At 42.3% G+C, this 23,205-nt stretch overlaps 1 protein-coding gene across 8 annotated transcripts in view; it reads right to left on the bottom strand.

Annotated features, from left to right (window-relative positions):
- Nucleotides 1-2,009: 2,009 nt before the first annotated feature.
- Nucleotides 2,010-23,205, bottom strand: part of LOC112254688 (transcription factor COE3) — a 72,804-nt gene continuing 51,608 nt past the window's right edge. For 4 of the 8 annotated variants that reach the window (XM_042324164.1, XM_042324169.1, XM_042324161.1 and 1 more), the window contains exons 11-16: nt 10,854-10,942; nt 6,081-6,146; nt 5,775-5,946; nt 5,479-5,664; nt 5,074-5,241; nt 2,010-3,762 (exon numbers count right to left, since the gene is read on the bottom strand). In XM_042324164.1, coding sequence (XP_042180098.1) covers nt 3,731-3,762; nt 5,074-5,241; nt 5,479-5,664; nt 5,775-5,946; nt 6,081-6,146; nt 10,854-10,942 — 713 coding nt within the window. In that variant the 3' untranslated portion in view covers nt 2,010-3,730. The remainder of the gene's footprint in view (nt 3,763-5,073; nt 5,242-5,478; nt 5,665-5,774; nt 5,947-6,080; nt 6,147-10,853; nt 10,943-23,205) is intronic. The other 4 variants (XM_042324171.1, XM_042324173.1, XM_024427454.2 and 1 more) reach the window with 1 other exon arrangement.

Genomic DNA, 23,205 nt, shown 5'->3' with positions numbered 1-23,205 from the left:
TTTGTATTGATAAAGACCAAACAAAACCCCTTTTCTGAATGCTTGTCCTCCATGGCCTCAATGAGGGTTTCATTCCTTTATGTCATCCAGCCCAATTCCCAGCATGCACAGCCATTGTGACTCTTTCAACTGGAGCTCTCCATTGACTGGCTCATTGTGCAGCCAGGCTTTTGTGTGGCGCTATCACCAGAGCACCATCTTTCACCTGAACACCGTAGGAACATCACAGTGATACGGCCAGGTATAGCATCTGAGGTACCCACGTCCGAGAGGAATAAAGCAATGGTAGAGAGAAAATATATCAAAAAACAGGAGCTATTTTAGTAATAGCAAATAAAATTGTCAGTCTGTAAACATTGATTAGAGATATTCAAAATTACCTTCTTATGCGTTGTGATAAAGTGGCAGTATTTTTAAAACATAACAATATGTAAGCAGATGTTTGAGGCTAGGGCCCCTTGGCAACAAAAGGCTAGTTAAGATCGATATTGCTTTCAATATTTCTCTCCTTTGACAGATGACCACTACTGAGAAAAGTCTTGATAAGAGCAGCAACATATGGATGTGTTGAGCCTTGGCCTCCTTTGATTGCATGACCTCTTGACCCCAGCCTGTGTTGGAGAGCGTGGCGGCCACATGGTCTGGGTGTCTATCAGGCTCTGGTTATGGGGCGTTATTGACTCAGGATTTATAAATATTTAATGCACACATTAAGATCATGGTGGAGGGCAGCCATCAGAGTTCTGCAGTAAACAGGCTCTAACCACGATTGAGTGCTTTAGCTATAGGGTGGCTTTTGGTACAGGGAGAGCATGGTGTGATTTCCTAGCACTCATATATTCCTGCCTGGCATTACTTGGCATGATCCAAAAGACTTGCCTACTATGTTTGTTATCCTGCTATTAAAGGTCTCAGATGCACATTAAATCATTGTTCACTGATAGACAATGCATAACACTTGATTTATGCTCAGATTATAAATTATTAGAAGTGTTTACACAGAGTACATGGATTCAGGTTTTCCTTTCACAAGGTTTTGAATTTTGGGGGGAAAAAACACTGAGCAATAAAATAGATCTAAAACTGTGTTGATCTGAAGCAAGCAGGCATGCGACTATTGTTATCAGACACTACATATTATTGAGGGAATGTTTTGATGCACACAGCGATCGTAGTTGAAAATGTAATCGTTCTCTGGTGTATCTGACCTCACACTATCAGCATCACCTGCATTATCTTATGTGCCATGAGATCTATGCATGTCGCTGGCATAATAAGCTGGGATTTGCTGATTCCTGCTCATCTTGCATTCACTTAATTGTGCATTATAGGGAGGGATGGCCATGGGCACTGTTGCCTTGATGAGAAATTGACATTTTGTGACCTGGTCTCCAGGACCACTCAGAAAGCCAGATAAGATGTTTAGTTGTTTTAAAGGAGATGTGCTATTCTTCCCCATCGCTTCTCTATCTCTCCGTTTGACCCACTTGATGAGTATAGATTTCACAGGGCCCCCTTTCAGTGCTCAAACTATGAGTTTCAAAACAATACCAAACCCTTATAGACAGCGGATAACCTTGCTCTTTCAATGCATTGATTCTTTATTAACTAGGCGGCCTAATGCAATGAAATGAGGGATTTGAATGGGGCCTCTTTAGGTTGCTTTGAATAAAAAGCTCTCACATGAAAGGCTACAATGCATTTAACAGGTCATTTTAAAGCACGGCTGTAGTGAGAGATGCAGATATAAAGATCAATATGAATGTGCTTCAAAGTCAGATTGCTGGGCCAATATCACAGAACAGAACTGCACCGAGATTTGTTTTGACTATTTATGAGAGCGTGGAATTACGTTTAAAAATAAATACTTGTTGCAACCTGTTTCTGAATCTAAAAGACTCGAAACCCCCATGGAGAGTATGGCAGCCCTGGCTCTTACAGGGGCAATCATGAACAAAAGTGTTCTGTGTAATTTATCAATAACAATTGAAGAAATCCACAGGCATCAGCAAGTTTTTGTAGTTTTTTACTCCAAATTTTTTATAAAACATCACTTATTAATTTCTGTTTTCATTCCAAATTTGTATATTTTGAATTTTTGTTCCCTGTAAACACATTTAAGCTATGTGGCAGAGTCATAAGTTCTGAGTAAAAATGACTTGTATACATTCTACAAAACAGAAAGAAAATACAACCACAAATGGAGTTCCTTCCTCCAAGGTTGTCCCTCATGCACATTGTTTCTATTGTATCTTAACAACTATCATATGGGTCACAAACTATTTATTTGACAATACAACCAACAAAGTTTTCTCTGTGTAGATAATTTAAAATCAATATAAAAATAAACAATGAAGTTTGACTTCCCTTTAAAAAAATGGACAGAGAGTCTTGACAGAGTAACAAAACTCTGAAGATATGTGAAATATATGGACATCGCATTTTATCAAATACAAAAAAAAAACATGAATGCAACAGTTCTTGGCTGAAATTCTCTGTGCTGCATCACTATTAAGGGCATGACGATTAATACATACATAATGAAAAGCAATATACAAAATTTCAGAGATAAATACAATATTTATAGTTGATATGTTACAAAATTTCCCTCAAGTGAGCGCAAGTGTGTATTGGAATGGAAATATGACAATGAACTACTTTCGACTTTAGATGGAGTTAAATTTTGCTTTAAATGTTGTTGTTGATCTAAAAGAACATGGGAAAAAAAGACAGATGTATAAATATTTAGCACAATTTTGGCAATATCACAATAGTCTACAAGTTTATAACCACATATAAAACACATAACGGGATTTGGAGCTAGAAGGAAGAGGATGGCGCTTGTCAACAAGAAACAGACTTCACAGTAGCCTAAGAATGCATTAATATACAGTGCTAGCAAAAAGGTATTTAAAAAAAACATGGCAAAACACACTTGCTTAAAAGGAAGCTCTAAACATGGAACAGAGCTAGGTGTTCTACGTACGCCAGAGTACTTGTAGAATCCAAGATCATTTTCACTTTCGAAGATAAACTTCTAGCTACAATAAATTACAAATTTCATTTAAGATGTATGATTGAAACATGATACAATCTTACCCAGCCCCACCCATTTACTTGCATTTGATGTATTTTGTGATTGATTTCTACATTATATATCTCATATATTTTCCAGTTGAAAATCTTAAACCTTCTTGGCCCCACTGTATTTTCACACACATAAAAATACAAAAGGACACATTATAAAGACACACAAATGTGAATCTATTGAAAGAGAGTTAAAACAAAAAAAAAACATTTTCTGAGGCAAACAAGTTCATAGGTAAATGTACATCAGTGTTTTACATTGAAACCAAATGGTGAGTCCACAGAGATCCTTTTCATATGGTCCACTGGACATAGCCATAGCCAAAGTTCCACCAGATAGGCATACAAAATTAAACACCCCATCGTCTTTTGTCTTCTTCGAGGTTGATCAAATGGAAAAATATAAGCAAAAAAAAAGCTCAAATCATTCAGTTCTTAATGCAATGATTTGTCCACATTGTCCAAATCTTAACTCTTGAAATAGTCTTTTCAAAGAAAATCATGTTTTTATCTTCATTAAAAACAGAATAAGCTGTTGACTATATCCTCAGTATTATAGACTACACCAGTGTCTTTGCTGTGTGATAAAGGGGTGTCCTGTAGAGTGGTGAGTAGACTGGTGCTTGAGACGATGAAAGTGCATTTACATTGGAGGTACGACCAGACCGGACATAGCTGGAAAAAAATAGCGAAGGAGAAATTGCATTAAGCACATTAATCTTACCTAACGTATTCAATTGGATAAGCAAAACATTCAGCTATTTACATCAAAGAGCTTTAAAAAGATGTGATGTTACAATATTGTGAGACTGTGTGTATGAGTGTGTGCATGGGTGCCTGTGTGATGCGTTTGTGTGTATGTGTGGTGTGTCTGTGCATGTGTGAGTGCACACATCTCTAACAGGACAGTTTCAAAAGCCTCCCTCTTGCTCTGACATTTCAGGCCCCAGCAGGCCAGCGGGGCTACGTGTGATATTCCTCCTGGTGTTGAGGTAATGGCAAACAGTGAACCAGACTCCCAGGAGAGACGGCCCTGCCGACCGTGGAACAACAACATGGCCACTACCCAGAATGCTGTGCTACAACCCCCCCTCCCTCGTCACTCAAAGACTCTCCTCAGACTGACTCCCCTCACACTCAAACTATCCTCCATACTGAGGATGGAGCCACTACATTACACTTCTATTTCCACATGCACTACACTAGTCCCATTTCAAAATCATTATCCATGAGATTAGACAGAGATCAAAGGTAGTTTCGATTATTTTACCCAGACAATCTGCTAGGATATCATTAGCAACTCTACCTTATTCAGAGACTTGATATACTCAGTATTTCACACATTCTGAACAATTATGTGGCTAGTGAAGTGCCAGGATGAAAAATCATTGCACTGCTCTCAGTGTATTTGTAGTGTCATGGTTGGAATGCTTTTAAGTTTGCCAGCACAGATGATGGCAAGGCATTGCTCATTAATTTCTGCACAACATGTATTAATAAGTATGATCGTGTAGCAAGATGAACTTTAATTTCCCACTTCATTAAGCTCAATGTTATTAATCTTGGGGCACAGGCTACAGCTAAGCTTGTTTTCAAAGCAATCATGTTGGTCATGACACACGCACAAAACCTAATAAACATAATTACTAAAACAATTCTGGGAAGGCGGTTTTCTTAGGCCTCGGACTATGTAATTTGCTGTACTGGATGGGTTGTGTGCGATGTGTTTGCATGCCTGCTTGCGTGGATGCATTTCTTCATGTGCGTGTGAGTGTTTGCTTGTGTGTGTGTGTGTGTGTGTGTGTGTGTGTGTGTGTGTGTGTGTGTGTGTGTGTGTGTGTGTGTGTGTGTGTGTGTGAGTGTGTGTGTGTGTACAGTACATGTGTGCGCCCTCATGCTTGCTTGTGTATTTGAATGTAAACTCAAAGGTGTAAATAATAAATTGTAGCCTGTTAAAATGCATATTTGTAATGATTAGTCCCTCACCAAACCGGACAGAGGCATGAGCCGCGGTATCTGCCCAGTAGTCCGAAGGGAAGGGATGAGGGGGTGAGGGGGGCTCACCTTGCAGTCCGTTGCCATTTGCGCTGGTGCAGGAAGGGGGTGGGGAGGCCTGGGGTCGGACCACAGGGGCGAAGGCGCTCTTTTGTTTAACTGCAGACAAGATATGGGAGGGGGTGGGGGGGTGGGGGGTAAGAACATGCTATCGGACTAAACTGGGCTGTATTCAGTGAGGTGAAAAGCTCAGAACATTGCGGATGGAAATGTAAAGAATAGAGCTAACATGATTTCGATTCTCTACCTGACAGACAAGTTTATCTGCCCTACACAATATATTTCTATCTGAACCTTGTGTAACTTTGCTCCCTCCTGAATGGCAGCTCTACTCACTTCCATATGGAGAGTTGGCAGAGGATCCATTGAGGAACCCAGGGGAGCTGGGCACTCCCAGGTTGGACATGCCAGAGTTCCCGTAGCCATTCATACTGTTACTGACGGTGTTGTAGCTGGACTGCTGTGGAGTGCTGCTGGTGATGTACCCTCGTGGAGACGCACTGCTGGTGTTCCGGCTGTAGCCTACCGAATAGGAATAAGAGGAGGACAAGGTGATTAGAGGTCTATAGGATTCATTCATTCTTTCATTGACGGTGAATGACTCTTGACCCCTAAGCATTATTTCCACCTACCCTGGTCGTTTCCCTGTGACTCGGACACGTTGACGGCTAGCTGGCTGCTGAAGGAGTTGACTCCCATCATGCCGTGGGAGGCTGTGTTGGCGAGGGAAGGGATCTGGTTGTGGTTACGGGGAACGCTGTACAGGGCCTCCGCTATGTCCGCTGCCCTCTTCAGAATGATCTCCTGTGAACGCGGAGGTAGAAGTTCGAGTTACTGAGCTACTCTTTCGTCCTCAGTCATCCATTATGATGGCTTCGTTTGATATGTCCTGTAAGATGTGTGTGTGTGTGTGTGTGTGTGTGTGTCGGTCTGCATACCTGGTTATTGTGGGGCATTCCATACAGTGCTTCAACAAGGTCAGCTGCTCTCTTCAGCAATACCTCCTGGTAAAAAAAGAGGAAAGACATACATTATTGAAATGCTGATGACAGGTCAAAGATTAATAGGACACTTCATGACACGGTTCAACGAGCACCATGACATGTAATGTAACAACAAGAGGTCTATATTAGGTGGGCAAGTAAACGTGGCCCTGTATTGAGAGGCACCAACATTGCATTAGGCCACCAATTCCTCTCTCCTCAGAACCACTGGGAACAAGAATAATGTCCCATCTTTTAATTAAACCACCCTAGGCCTTAAAAACAACACCTCACCCTCTAATTCTGGGCTCGCGTTTGCACAAGAGTTCAGCACTGGAGTCTCCTTTCTTCAGAACAATTAAGTGAATTAGCTTGGGTTAATCTAGTTCTGCCGTAATGACATTAAGGAATTTTTCAATTAACCTCCTTGACTGGCTGTTGTAAAGGACTTCACAAATGACTTCCCATTCAGCGAGAGCTGGGTGCTTGTGCCTCTGGGACATGGATGCATGGGATGTAGTCTTATCCATGTTTGCATGCTTGCCCCTGCTTCACAGTAAGGATTAGCCATGTTGCTTTGGCTCTTAACACTGAGAATGAGTTGGCCTTGGATCCTGTTCCCTGCTCTACTTCAGAATAGGTTGGCTTGTTAGTGTGCTTTTATCTGCTCTTTGAATTGAGCACTTAATGAGATCCTTCATGGAGCACCACAGTGCTTTGTTTAGTGTGATGCTCCAAGCAATATGTTTGGAGAACCACCTACTCTATTTAGAAGCTTTAATTCTCACAAGAAAAAAGCTTGAGATAGTGATGTGGGGTTTTATTTAAATGTGTGTTTACTGGCACCTGCTGTATTGCAGCAATTTGTTGACTTTCCGTCAGAACCCAGGTTAAAAGTGATGGAAATCTGTCACTAGAAACATCTCAGATTGAGCTTGTTTTCTTCCCACATTGCGTGTTTTCCTTCGCGGGCCTCAGTAATTTGTGTGAAGTGTTCCATCACTTGGCAATAGCAATCCGGGATTAAGACGGCAGCTGCCGTAAATGAATGTAAACACAGCCATCGCGCCTTCAAACAGCGGCCTCCAAGACTTGGCCTGTGTTTCCAAGGCAGCGTGTATGGAGCGTGTATGGAGCGTGTATGGAGCGTGTGTGGAGCGTGTGTGGGCCTCCTTTCATCCTGAGGAGCCATATCTTCCTGAAGTCCTTGATTTATCAAGATGAATCGCTGTAGAAGCCACTTCTAGCATGTGCCATGCTCTTATAGAAACATATAGCATAATCCACCAAGTTAACGCATGGGTGGCTCTCTTTAAAATGGGCATTTACCTCTGAAATTGGTGTGTATGCTCAACGGTGCATGCATCTAGTTTGCATAGAAATAAAGAATTATGGTTGTCGTGAGGCAGGTACACTAAATGAGAGGACCAGCTGTCTTTATGTGTTCTCATCAGGCCGAACAGATTCCTCTCTCGCTCACTGAGTGAGACAAAGTGTATTTTCTTGTCTTCTTCCTGCAGTTAATAATTACCAATAATCTATTCTATCATATTTCAAGATCTTCTACATGCCTCTCAATTTCAAACAACAATTCAAGCAATTAAGACTGTCATGTTCGCAAGCGGCATGTTTCATTCTCTGAAAACCTCCTCTCCATCCTTGCCCATATGGTACTTTGCAGCAGCGACATAAGGACAGCTTGGAAAAAAAAAGAGAGAAAACGATATTGCCTCTCATCCTTAATCTGTCGTTTACCGCGTGGCGTCTTAACTAACCAAGCTCACTCGCAGGGCTATGCTTAAGTGGTGGCCTAGTCACATCCCAGGATGATGGGAAGTGTGGTACCCAATCAACCACAGAGTTTGTTTTGTTTCCGACGAGACAGTTTCACGCATATCGGCTCACGCTGTGAATACGATTAGCACCGAATGGTGTTCTGGGGGCATTTCCATGTAAATCTGGATATATAATGTAATTGCCATTCTTGTCATGGAGACAGACATATCAGAGCACCATGTTAAATTGAAAACAATTAAAGCCCATAGATGATCTTCGTTGTTTTGTGACCAAGGCATGACAGCTTTTCTGGTATTCCTTGTTTTACATGGTAGCTTAAAACTTGTGTAAAACACGTGATTCTCCACATGCTAGATTAGCAAGGATTGTGTATTTCTATTCTTTCTGATGTTTTCACAGTTAATAAAATGGGGCCCAGGTTATGTAGCTTTGAGTGTTAATATCATTATAAAAATGTACGGCAATTAGCGTTCTAGCTCTAGCCTGAATGCATTCAGAAGGATAGGGCCATTAGATGTAGAATAGACATTCATCTAAAAACATTGGTAATTGCTTGGCATGAACAGATTTGTAATATTTGTTTTTTGCTTGTGGATTTTTACACAAAGAATTGGAAAAGAATAGGTTTGTGTTTTCTTTGGAAAACAAAGAGAGAAGCGAATGCAATCAACTTAATAACAAAACAATATTGCTTTTCTGCTTTTAATTTAGTAATTAATCTCATTTGTTACAGAAGAAAGGAGAAATTGAGTGTGGTATAGTGTGACATCCAGTCTATTTGTCCATTACTGCCACAGGGCACAAAATGGTATTATAAATTGTCTTCTTCATATGATGAATCGAAAATTGTTTTATAACAAGATCTTAAAAAGGAGGGTGAATTCCGAAGTCTCTGTTCACTTAACGCCATGCCCGCAAAGCAATCTCCTTTCGCATCACTTGACTGCTCACACTTATTACTTTCATATTCACTCTGGACTCTGCATTGGATTTTTATATCGCTGCTCCTCCCATAGGGTCAGTTTGTCATCTGCAATGTTGTCTTAAAATTACGAGGTAATCTTCAATCAGAGCACGCTTCCCCCCTTTTTCTCAGTGTAGCAACAATATTAGCGTGCATCCCTTGCAATCCATGAGCACGCCCATATTGGCTTTCTGTCTCCTCACAATTACCACGTGTCTTACTGGTCCTGGGGAAAAGGATGGTGGAAATCAATAGCGTCGTAATATTATCAACTGGAGGGTGAAGTCATTGAGGGAGGGGGGCCCGGTGTCGATTTGCCTTTCTGCTAATGCATACTTCGCCTCCTCCAGGTTTATCTCCTTTTTATAGAGTCTTTACGCCTCACCTGCAGCCCGTAATGGCTGTTCTCTTCACGCCGTCTCCCTTCTTGTTCCAAATGTGCATGCCATCCACCCTGAGGCTTGTATATTGGGAGTGTGCTGTTGACCCCTCGAGGTGATCCTCAGATGGCAAGCTTAACAATGATGAATCACTCTGTAGAATCATTTACATGGCCCCCTGAACCCCATATTTGGGTCCATTAGAGAGCAAATCAAATATTTATATTATTTATTGGAAGTGCAGGGTTTCATCTCACTCTGAGATTGGGCCATGTGAGGGCTGGGGGGAGACCCTGCTATATTAAGTAAGCACACTGAGGAAACTCATCTCAGATGGAGTCAAAACGTGTTTTGTTCTCCAAGAAGAAAAAAGGATGCTGTAATAAAAGTATGGATCACAATATTCCTTGTTATGTTCAAATTGCAAATTCTACGGAGATGTACTGACTAAATTGAGTGTGTGAAGACAGAGAGACCCAGGGCAGGGAGACTTGCAGCCATAAAAGCTAGGTGAACCCTTCCTTTGGCCTTACAAATGTACTGTTGAAATTAGAGTTATATTTCATGTCCAGGTGTTGTTTTGAGTCTCTAAGGGGACCAAACTCTAATTGAAACACTTCATATAGTGCACCAGAGACTGCTGGCTGCGATGTCGTATATCTTCCTATTGACTTGGCCCAGTCGTCCATACTACACCACAGAGCCTGGTCTTTATTAAATTGTCCATTGGACGTTAATGATATTGCAGTGTTGCATGCTGGGCTTTAATAGATAAGGTCTTAAAAGGCTTTATGGTATTATTAAAACTCTGAGGTGGTCACCAATTTACTGCGTGCCAAGGGAGTCTGTGCAAACTAAACAGTCATAATATTACATCTGACGCATATGGAATGCCAGTTATACCAAATGGAAATTAGCAGGGTCGCAATCAGACGAGCCCAGTAATAGATCTTATCAGAGGAAATAGAAATACTAAGGAATTAAAGAATGGCTGAAATATGTGGCTTTGTTTTCATGTTGAAAAATGCCAAAATGGCAGGCTACCGGATATGTGTCACAAGCATGTGGGAATCAAGAGGCGTTCAACTCCTTTACTGAGTTCTAAAGAAAACAGTGAGACCTAACGCATAATAACGTGTCGTTCTGCCCTTATTAGCCACACTAAGACTGGGGGGGTTTACGAGCGTAGAGTCATGTAAACAACAGATTAAACCAAATGGAGCTGTGGAGAATGAAAGGAAAACATGAGTGGGGTAATGACGGCCCAGACGACCAGGAGATTACCATCTCCACAGACTACTGGAGAGGAAAGACGTCTGATTGAGCTATTTTGCCACACAGAAAGTTTACCACACGCCTGCCTCCCTCTCTCTCCTCTCACTAAACAACTGCATTCCCAAACCAGTGTGTGTGTGTACTGTATTTCTGTTTGGTTAAAAAGTTTAATCTTCTTTTGATGTTGTTTTGATTCTTGGTCTTTGATGATGTTGTTGGGTTAGCAGCTGTGGTGTGTGTATATGGTGCTGTTTGTTGTGTCTACAAGGTGTTGTAATGTCAATTTCTGTGAAGATGAGACGTAACACTGACCTTTGGTAACCTCTCAGGGTCACCCGGGTGCCTGGGGATGACCTTCTGCAGCCTCTGGAACCCATAGTCGATGGTTGGCTCATTGAGGGCTGACCAACAAAAAAAATCCCAATTGTTAGACAATGTGAAGTGAAGTGAGATAACAGCTCTGTAAACCAATGTCAACAGCTAGCATGTAAACCAATGACAACAGCTAGCATGTAAACCAATGACAACAGCTAGCATGAAAACTCTATCACAAGTGTCACAAACCCCCTGCATCCAGTCAAATTCTCAGTTAGCAAAATAGCCATGATGACATGATGCAGTACATCAGTCTAGAGCAGGTTGCATATCTCTCACAGGGCCCAGCTCTTTTTATCTTCATGGGAATATTGAGAGCAAATGACATGGTGGGGTGTGTTAATCTAACCGAGCTTTAATAATCTGTGAAAGTCCAGAAATTGATCTAGCATGAGTTGCTGTCACTCCAGCGCTGCACCTACTGTACCACCCCGCTGCTCTGCTGAAATACTGCAGCGGATCACACAGAGCGATCAATCTCACCCACCCCTCAAATAGTCATCTGGAGCAGCGAGCCATATTGGGCTATGAATCAGAGGCACAAAGTAAATGAATCATAAGTCAGACTTTGGTAAGACTAAGGTGTTTTATGTCTGACAGTCATAATGGGTAATTTAAGGCTTCCTTACAGCTCTCGCTGATTCTAAACAATCATGTACACCCGTAGGCCAAGGGGAAGGTAGGAGGGAGGGGAGGAGAAGGAACGACTTAATAGAGAACATCACTTCTCAATGTAGATATCATTTTCAGCAGAGTAACTCAGACGAGCGTGGCGGTGCCTCATAAATCAATGGCTTTCTGTGGAGACTAATAAGAGCTGCCTGCCTCTATTCATTGTTCAGCCAGTAATTTGGCCCATCACTCATTACTCAGCATGTAATTTTGGCATTAACGCAGCAAGGCTTGCTCAACCTGCTGAACACGAGAGAACATGAAGGCTAACGCCACACGTACAGCCAGCGCCACTGACACACAGACCAGGAAGGCACTGGCGCCGGCAGACACACACACACACACACACTAGTACAGGCTACTGATCAATGGTACAGGGCTGTGCAGTGTCCACTACCAACATGATATCATAGGAAAATGTCATTCTGGCACGTTTTTGCAAAAAGGTCAAATGTCACAGTAGCTGATGTTTTTCTCAATACATTGCCGTCAATGGGAAAAGATGAGTGTCACAGGGTTGATGTTTTTCTTGTTTATCTAATGTTTGTCTCTCTCTCACTCTCTACCTCCTATTTACCCCCATTTCTCTTATCTCTCCCTCCCCCTTCTTTCACCCCCACCTCCCTCTCCCTCTCCCCCTTCCATTATCTCTGCCTCCTTCTTTCCCTTATGGCTCTTCAGCCATATGTCTCTTCAGGAGATATGGCTCTTCAGGATCTCTCTCTCAAATCTTTCTCCCTATCCTTCCTTCACCTTCTCTTTCTCTTTCGCTCTCTCTCTCTCCCATTCCCTCACTCTCCCCATCTCTCTTTCCCTCCCCCTCCATTCTCTCTCCCTCCTCTTTCCCTGCCTCTCCCTCCTCTCCACACTTTCTCCACCTCTCTCTCCCACCTCTGTCAGTCTGTTGACTCTCTCTCCCCTCCTTCCTTGTTCTCCCCCTCCCTCCTTCACCCTTTCCCTCTCTCCCCTCCCTCAATCTCTCCCTTCACTCTCTCTCCTCCCCCTTCCATTCTCTTTCAGTCCTTCTTTCCCTACATCTGCCTCCTCTCTCTCCTCTCTTCTCCCAAAGACAGGCAGACACAGACAGACACAGACAGACAGACAGGCACAGACAGTTTCAAATTTCTAATCAATCAAAACATTTTTTGGGGATGGATTTACCTAAGATATATGGAATTGTTTTAAGGTCATACCAACTATCATTTAGCTATATGATTTAGAATTTGAAGACACCTTGAAGTATTCCCCCCAAAATATATTAAAAGAAAAGGCTTCACTGCTATTAGCCCATACAAAGGCATTGAATAACAGATTCATTCAATTGAACAACAGATATTCCCCCCCCAGAAAAACTTTTTTCTGAAGTGTCTGTCCTATATCTGCGAGATATAAGATCAGGAGTAAAAAAAAAAAAATCCCTTATTTTTGGCAATTAACAGTCTCCATATATACCTTCAGATGAGTCTTGTGAGGCCTCTGGGGGTCCTAGAGCAAAACTATCTGTTACCCCCCCCCCACTTGCCAGTTAACGTTAGGGTTATGTCTAGGCCCTAACCCTAACCCCTAGCTTCATGTTCGCTCCCAGGTCAACCCTAACCGTAACCCTAACTCTAGCTTCAGGTCCATATCCTGGCTCAAACTGAAACCTAGCCTCAACCCTAACCCTAATCCTTACCTTAGCTTAATATGAACTCCCGGCTCAACCCTAACTCTAACTCTAACCCTGACCCTAACCATAACCCTAACCTTAACCCTCACTTCATCTCCTTGGCTTGGCTCAACCCTTCTGTCGAAGTCAATCAACCCTAACTCCAAGAGCTGAGCCAAGATGTAGAGGTCTAGGGTTGGAGTTATGGCTATGGTTAGGGTTGAGCTGGGATGTGGTCAAGAAGCTATGGTTAGGGTTAAGTTTAGGGTTGAGTTTAGAGTTTGTCTGCCTGCCTGCCTGCCTCCCTCTCTGCCTGTCTGTGAGTTTACATATCTTTCTCTCTGTTTGTGTCCGTCTGTCTGTGAGTGGATATCTGTCTGTCTGTCTGTCTGTCTGTCTGTCTGTCTGTCTGTCTGTCTGTCTGTCTGTCTGTCTGTCTGTCTGTCTGTCTGTCTGTCTGTCTGTCTGTCTGTCTGTCTGTCTGTCTGTCTGTCTGTCTGTCTGTCTGTCTGTCTGTCTGTCTGTCTGTCTGTCTGTCTGTCTGTCTGTCACCAATTTACCCATTGCAGCTCTTTCACCAACTTTTTTGTTTTGAATGCGATGTACTGAGTTATGCCCCAATACATATCTATACTTCAATATCCTGTCTGTGGAATTGGGAAAGTGAAGGTGGGAGAGACAGGAGGGAGAGACAGAGGGTAGAGGGAGAGAAATCGATTAGAGGGAGGAGGGAAAGAAGGAATGAGATAGAATGGAGGGAGGGGGAACGAGAGAAAGATAATATGTAGAGAGTGCAGAGAAAGAGATAGAAGATACAGAAGGAGGGAGGGAGTGTCTGTGATGCCTTTCTCTATGTGTCCATATTGTGATGTTAATCTTCCCCCATTGAATGCAATTTATTCTCTTGGGCATCACCCCTGTGACACTCATCTTTTCCCATTGACTGCACTATATCGATATAAACGTCAACCCTGTGATACTCATCCTTTTGCATTGACTACAATTTATTGGCATAAGATTCAATTGGTTGATGCTTAATTTTTCCCATTGGTTGCTATGTATTGACATAAACATCACCCCTGTGACACTCATCTTTTCCCATTGACTGCAATGTACAGAGAAATATGTCAACCATGTGACACTCAGCTTTTCCCATTGACTGCAATGTATTGAGAAAAATGTCAACCCTGTGACACTCATCATTTCACATTGATGGCAATGTACCGAGAAAAATGTCAACACTGTGACTCTCATCTTTTCCCATTGACTGTAATGTATTGGGAAAAACGTCAACTACTGTGACACTCATATATTCCCTTTGACTGCAATGTATTGAGAAAAACGTCAGCTACTGTGACATTTAATTGTTTTGCAAAAACATGCCAGGGTGACGTTTTCAGGCTGATCCACATGAAGTGAACTCCCAACAATCAAACGCACCACATGACACACAACATACACTCCTGGAAATCTGATTTGACATCTTATCATGCATCCCGGAACACCAAAGGTCGGCTTCAGAACATGAGGGAAGGCCATTTTCTTTGTGAGGGAACGTCATGATTTTGCCATCTTTCTTTTGTTATTTCCTTCCCCCATCTATATGTACACACCGCAAGACACTACAAACTACACACTACACAAACACACACACAATACACAACACACTACACACCGCAAGACACGTTCAGGTGTGTGTGTTGAAGCCCTGCCAGACCCCGCTGCTCAGTGTGATGTAAATTGTGTATGTGTAAAAAGCACTCCATAATCAGGCCATCCATCATCACAGGCTGTCAGTAGGCTCTCGCAGGGCGATACATCACGCTCTCCTGTCCTACACTACAAACTACACACTACACAGACACACACAATATACAACACACTACACACAACACCGCTGCCGGGCATGCTGGGTATAGATACAGAAGCTACACCACAAGACCCGGGTAATAAAGCAGCAGTATGTGATGTGTATTTTGGAAGTATTTACATTTATAATTATCCTGAAGTAACGCAGCCTGAAATAGTTTGAAAAACAGAATGCACTGCACACATTTTTTTTGCATTTTGATATGGCATACACATTAAACGTATTTTTTGAATTCTCTATAACTTCTGTTTGAAAACACAAAATGACTTTGTAAGGGGGAAAGGGGACCTAGAAAGTGAGCATCAAATGCCAAAGATAGCAAACAAGATGTCTCTTTCTCTCTTGCTCTTTAAGAAGAGGATTAAAGCATGTCTCATGGTACTGTGATTGGGTGCAACTCTGGGCCATGAGAAGTGCATGTCGACGTGTCACCATCTCATCTATCATGGAGATGATCTTTGCAACAACCCTGCATAATGAAATTGGTGGCACAGACCCCCATCTGCTATCGATTTCATGCAAATGACGTTGACAGCTGATGGAGACTTGCGTTCGTGCTAAACGGTGCTGTCAGTTGATGAGTTGACAGTTCTGTAGTTGGACCGTGTACACACAGAGACAGACACAGACACTGTCAATAATCCTATAAGGGCTGATGACGACGCACACTGAGTGTACAAAACATTATGAAAGCCTGCTCTTTCTATAACATAGACTGACCAGGGGAATCCAGGTGAAATCAATAAGGGATCATAGCTGTCACTTGTTAAATCCACTTCAATCAGTGGAGATGAAGGAGACCGGTTAAAGAAGGATTCTTAAGCCTTGAGACAATTGAGACATGGATCGTGTACGTGTGCCATTGAGAGGGTGAATGGGCAAGACAAAAGATTTAAGTGCCTTTGAACCGGGGTATGGTTGTAGGTGTCAGGCGCATCGGTTTGTGTCAAGAACTGCAATGCTGCTGGGGTTTTAACGCTCAACAGTTGACCTGTGTGTATAAAAAAAAAAAATCAACCACCCAAAGGACAACTGGACACAACTGTAGAGGAGGGTAATTATGAGGTGGAGAGATTGTCTGACCTCTCACCCCTTGCTTAACAATCAAACTTGAGGACAGTGTTACTATACACCACTCATACACTTGTCACTATACTCCCTCAAACACCTCCAAACGTTATATCCTACCTTCACTTCCTCATCTCTCCCCGCCACCTTGTTCTAACCCTTTCATATTGTAGCTCTGAACTCTACGATGCCCTTGGACTGTCAACATAAATGCCAACATGAGCTTCATCTCCATATTTTACCAGCGCAGTGCACTGTTGTGAGAGGTAGCTAAGGAGGAGAGAAGGGCGGGAGGAGTGTAGGAAGGGGAGCTGGCCCCCCGTGAAGGTTCTCAGCCACAGTGAGGAAACATGAAACCCTCCACACACATCCCATAAATCCTGTTCTGGGTGGGGAGTCTGGCTGGGGAGGGGGAAGGCACTGGCACGTTCCAGTCACGCCCGCTTCCCGGCCCGCGGCCAATCAATACCACTTTCCTGTTTTAGAGGCGGGTAATTATGAGGTGGAGAGATTGTCTGACCTCTCACCCCTGCTGCATTACTCGGCTGATATGAAGATAAATTGCCTGATTTTGGGTAAACATATGCTGCAATTCAAACTGTCAGCACTGGTTTGCTCAGGGATAATTTGTATTGATCTTCTGGCTTCTTACCCATTTTGCTTACTGACCTCATTGATAATTAGAGAGAAAGAGACACAGCGAGGTAAGGCAGGGGCTGCATTTGAATATTTCGCCAGGAATAAAAAGAGAGAATAAAAAAAGTGAGAGGAGAAAGAGTGAATGATAGACTAACAGCATTTCTCTTCTAAACTACTTGAAGTTCAGCTAGAAACATTTCACTTGCTCAACTACTTAAACATACCATTTTTCTCCTCACTTATGAGAAGCTATAATTGTTTTGTAAATTGTTTAGAACAAAATGGTTATCCTGTAATCCACATAATGAAACAAAGTAATGCTAATCATTTTTAATTTGACAGCTGAAGGAGCAAAATTACAGTCACTTTAGCTTTGAGCATGATTACAAAATAGATGCACAGCAGAGTTCATTCATTGGAATCAAACTGTTTGGAAACTTTATTTCAGTAATTTAATATGATTGAATTTGTATACTTCACCAGGAATAAAGAGTGAATGATATAGACAAATAACATGTTCTCCTCTGTTCTTCTGAACAAGTAATTCAGCTTGAATCACTTGACTTGTTTAGTTCAAATACTCCAACTTAATAATTTCCTCATCACTTATGAGGCGCTATCACTGTTTGGAATTTATAATAAAACATTTAGAATGTAACAACATAAATCAAATAGAATAATGTCAATCATTTCACAGTTTTATTTGATGTATAGCTGACAGCTGAAGGAGCAGCATTTCCGTCGCTTTTTGAATAGGATGCACATGATAAAACATGTTTTTAAATACCAGCAGAGTTCATTCTTTGAATGCAAGATGAGTGGAATGTTTTATGAATATCTCAGTCATTTCTACTGAGTGAACGGTCATATTTCAGAACAACAAAAAAATGGAATGCCTAGACTTGGTGTGCAGCTGTGGCCGTATCAATTCTCATTTCAAGCACCACACACACACACACACACACACACAATCTGCGGCAGGATTTCAATGGAATTCCTCTCCCTGGGATGTACACATCCGTTCATGCTCCTAACACATTCACTCTAGAAGGCTCCAAGCCCAGTGTCTTTGCTTAAAATGCAGAGTGGACAGCCGAACAGGCGTCAGAGCACGGTCTACTACTCCTTCTCCGTGTCCTCTAGAAATAGGACATGAGTAACCGCTCTAGAGGAACAATGTAACATGGCGGTCGTTGGCAGATGAAAATGCTTACATGACAATACGCCTGCATGCTCTCAGTATGTGGCAGTGTACTGAAGTCATGTACTGTATTTGCCTGCAGTAACAGGCAGTAGCAGAGGGAAATGTTTGAGCAAAGCAGTAAAGTGAAGGGAAATGGTTCCTTCTTAAGTCTGAAGGCTTGAATGGAAGCGTGCACAGAGTGCTAGCATTCCTGCCAGCCATTATTGGTTATTATGATAAATCTATCTTTCCAGGAGATAAAAACAAGCAGGAGATAAAAACTAGCCTTGTTGCCATTTGCCAGCTATTACTTTCGCTAATTATACTTAACTGCTTGGAGCTTATCTCCACTCCTCCTACACCATTGAGCATTTTGTTTCTTTCCCCTAACACAAATTATACTGAGGTGGAGAGGGAGTTGGAAGGGGAGCAGATAAACAGAACGGGGTGAAGTTCATTCAAGTGTCAGTGATTTTCAACTTGTGAGTGTCCAACTCAAGCCTCATGGGCACCTGAGATCATCTTAAAAATGCAGCACCGATATGGGTCACACATAGTATCGTTATCACCACAGGAAATGACATCCTCTCACTGACGTCAAAAGCGTCAAGCAGGGAGGGAAAAAGGCCAGTGTCACTCAGGGGTTATTGAAAGTAAATGGATGAATGGAAACAGGTGACAACATGAAGCTGCAGGGACAACATGAACGCACTCTGGGAGACATATAGAGGTCCTGATGTTCAGCAATATCGATGTCCGCTGTGGAGACAGATCTAAAAGAAGCATGCAGGCAGAACCCACCATCAGACCAAACCAACCAATCGTAACTCACGGCAAACCCACGCAAACCAAAGCAGTGCATTTACCACTGCCCATGTTCTCTCCATCCAATCCAAGCTATCGCTGAGTGATTCCATCTCCAGTCTCAGGCTGATCAGAAAATTCTAACTTCAAAAGATCTGTAGTTAAGATTAATCAATAGAGAGAAATCAATGTTCATTGAAATCTCATGAACTTTGATCCGATACAGACAATGGGGAAAAAAAAGTTACAATTCCACCAGATATTGCTTCTGCAACAGATCAAATGTAATTAACACAGGTTAAATGGGAGTGGTTTACTGTATCAGTTCACAATTATCATAGTTTCGAAATTCCCTTTATCTCTGTATTGGAAATGGGTGAAAACCCCTCTCCTCTTCCCTTCAATGACATCTAAAGTGAGTGTCCCACTCCTCTAAGGACGTAGAGGGGGACTTTCACACATTACCGTCCAACTGAAATCAAATGGCCTCACCTCACAGCTGATTGTAGGCGCAAATTCATATTGTAAAATGAAGATCAATACATGGACGGGGCCCAATCGATGACAGCTAAATTACGGCCGCATTTTCCCCCTCATTCAAGATGAGTTGTGTTTTCCTCTCAAAGTCAATACCATGCAGCCTCTCTCATTCATTTCTCAATAAACTTGCCGATGAATTTCAATCACAGGCGGTGGAGGTAGGGCTAGGGGGAGAAAGGGGATGACTGGCATAGGGGGATGGGAGTTCTTTTAAAGGCCGTTGGGTGTGGAACATCGTGAAAATGGGGCACGGAGGGGAGGGAGGAGAGATCCTCATCTATCAAGAGCCTCCTTCCTTCCCATCTATCTTTTTTGCTGCACAGACTAATACTGTGCCTTAGTGGGGACTACCCTTATGGCGTACCATTACCAAACACACGTAATAATACAGTTGAACATCAAGTGGTGCCAATTAAATACAATTAAATCCAAATAAATGTATAGTCCTTTCATTCTTATAGAGAAACACCCCTGTACTGATACTGTGCAATGGCTAAAAAGCTGTCACTTATTTCAATCAATTTTCCACAGCTGAATTTCCCAGGTCTCTTAATTATTCCACTATGTGAAATATATAATGTCATTGTGCACTCCTCAAAGTCTACCTGACAAACTGCTTGACAGTGGGGAGTGGTAGAGTGTGTGTCACGTCAACCCTCTAATTGGACGAAAGGACCTTCCTACTCAATCCTTGACGCTATCTGCACACGCTCACAAAGGCTTTCTGCCTGAGCCTGTCTAAGTAGGTGACAAGTGTCTCAGTCACTCCGGAGGAGCTAGAGCTGAATACCAGGCATGTAATGAGAAAGACAGACTGGGAGACAGGTACTGGGACGTGAGCTATAGGTCGCTATTCATAGAACATTTATATTACGGTGCACTACGCCCTTACACTAAAAGAGATCCCATTGAAAGACCCTCTTAAACAGATCTGTTTACATACCTCTGTGAATGTCTTGATTACAGCGTATCTTATAGTGTGTCTAGGCCACACCCCATCCCTGACTAGCTGCTACCAAACCCTGCCCTGCAGGGGAGGAAATCGTGAGGAAGCTCTGTATCTGATCTGCGCCAAATCCGGAACTTCAAAGAGCGTCTCGGCTGAAGGGCGGAGGGGAGCTGTAGGGTTAGGCCCGATACACAGACTGAACAGCACAAGGCCTGGACTGATGTGCTTTGATAAAGGAGTCCATTTGTACTGAACTGCATTTTTTTGTTGTTGTCAAGAGCCAAGAATGTCTGCTTGCAGTGGGGCAAAGGGTTTCATTTGAGATTTCAAGATCTCTTTGTATCTCTGCCCAGCTGAGTGAGGATAAAGTGGTCAGTCAAGGTACACATCAATATGCACAGCATTACATTTACAATGCATAGGATCTTGATGATCCTCACGGTAATTACTACTTGCAAAATAGATACAGTATTAACACCTTCCGTTTCCATCCCCTACCAGACTGACATTTCTTGGTCTCTAACAGTATTGAGTGAATCCCCCATGACCCCTTTGTCCTTATGTTGATGAATGACTACCTTATAACCATGTTGTCCGATTCTGGTGCAGTGGAGTCGATACTGTCACCTTGACAAGAAAACGTTGTGATTCATCAGCCTCCAAGGATGTCTAGCCTCAACCCAAATCTGGCAAGAGACGCTCACTGTATGGGGCATCATCAGCAGCATCATCCAAAATCCTTCACCCAGACCCAGTGTGTTAAATAGCAGCCCTCTGTGAGGTCGGATAAATGGTTCTCGTTACAGTCAGCCTTAAAGGGAGGGAAAAAAATAAAACACTTGACTTGTACTAATAGCCCAGAAACCAAGCTGGTCACCAAAGGTCTGAAGATGAAGCACCCTGTCACTTCCCAGCTTGGGAAATTAGCAAATAATGTTCCCTTCCCACTGACAAATGTATGACAGCTACTCTTTGCCAGTCATTCTCTCCTAACATTATGATGCATGTCCCGGATCCCCACTAGAGGATACAGGTGAAGTGTAGTGACCCTCAATTTACCCATGACAAATGGGGTCCCGCTAAATGTGCGATTTCTGGGGCGAGGTAGGGGTTCATTTGAACACAATCCCGGGTATACGGATGTCACTGATTAGGATAAATAGTAGCTGAGTGTGATAGCAGCAGTGCTAGCACTTCATATCACTCAGGGTCTCCATATGGGTCCTGGGAGGGTAACTGTCATAGAAATCAAGTCAAGATAGAAACTGATGCAATTAGAGTTTCAAAGTTACTGATAGTTTTTACTGATAGTTTACTTTTTTGCACGGGTGTCATCTACTGTAACGTTAAAGTAAAAAAGCAATCACATAGATTTACTAAATTGAAGTCACCAAGAGGACCCTTTATAAAAGCCCTTTAAGAAAACACACAGATCCTTTATGCAGTGCTTAATAAAGTGTGAAGTATTGACCTAAGGACAGCTGGACCTGTCTCCCTTTGATTTTCTACAACCTTGCTGACAGTTTGATCCTCTGGTCACCCTGACCAATGGATAACCAATACATGGATCAGTTACAGGACAAACCACCTCCATGAGACAATAATACACCATGTCCTTACCCTAAAGTAGAGCAATGCTGTAAATACATTTGATACACTAAAGGCCCATTGCAATCAAACATTTGATTTCTCTGTGTTTTATATGTATTTCCACACTATGAGGTTGGAATAATACTGTGAAATTGGGAAAATTATGATAATGCCCTTTTAGTGTAAGAGCAGTTTGAAAAGACCACCTGACATTTCAGCCTGTTTTGGTGGGATGTAGTTTTGGCCTGCCTGGTGAGGTGATTAGTTAATAGACCAATAAGAAAGAGAGTTCCAAACCTCTCTGCCAATAAAAGCACATTTTCAGTTTTCCCCTCCCCGCTCAGACCACTCACAGTCCAAGCAAAATTCTTGCTTGAGAAATTACTCTTCACTAAGAAGCTATTTTTATTTATTTTTGACCATTTTAATTTAAAACAATCACAGTAAGGTACTTAATTGTTATCCAGAAATTAAATGATATTGAGATAAAAACAGCTGCATGTGGATTATGAAGAAATTGCTGTACTACTGATAATAAAATTATGGCCACAGTGATAAATACATTGCTAGCTACATAGCTTAATAAAGCATCCTCTGATGTTTTGTAGCATTATGTGTCTCCGTAGCTGGTGTTTCCATGATTGAACATACTCGATGCATGCAGGATTATTGACATACACTACGTGGTACTCACATCCTCTGAGTGAATTATTAGTTTTGGAGGTGGTCCAGAATACTAACCCAACAAACCCCACCCTCTGCCATTAGAATTGACTGCAGTCTACTCTATGTTGACTCTAGGTAATTTGTGATAATTTCTTAAATTGAGCGAGTTAAATCTTCATAATTAGGGCCGGTCGGGCGAGAAGAGTACATGAAAAGGTCTAAAAGCTCTTCTCTCAACGGCACGCCGCAAAGTCACTCTTGAATCGCAGCTTTGATAAATGAACCTTTGAAATGCACATGTTGCCCGACCACCGAAATGACACGAGCACATTCTGTACCCTTTAGATGAAGCAATTATGTTACTACGTGTCCTCTTTTTGTTGCCCGTTCATGTTGTACTTAACTGTCCGAAAGGTAATGTCCTTCTATCAACTAGCAATTACTGTACATATGCAGTCCCTGTTACTTCTGCTGTTAAGTGCCCGGAGCTCGCTAACAGTTTCATTCCCTCACATGTCAACCCTGGTACCATCAGGGTGACCCACTCTGGGAATAGCAGTAGTCTGAGGAGCTAGACTTGTCTGATTGGTGGCTCTCTCTTTTAATTCACCAAACTAATCAATTGTACTGCCATTGCCTCTCAGGGTAATTGTATCTTTC

The sequence above is a fragment of the Oncorhynchus tshawytscha genome, linkage group LG01 (genome assembly GCF_018296145.1).
Source record: "Oncorhynchus tshawytscha isolate Ot180627B linkage group LG01, Otsh_v2.0, whole genome shotgun sequence".
Lineage (NCBI taxonomy): Eukaryota > Metazoa > Chordata > Actinopteri > Salmoniformes > Salmonidae > Oncorhynchus > Oncorhynchus tshawytscha.
The sequence above is the reverse complement of the archived record's forward strand: the minus strand, read 5'-3'. Positions and strand labels throughout refer to the sequence as shown.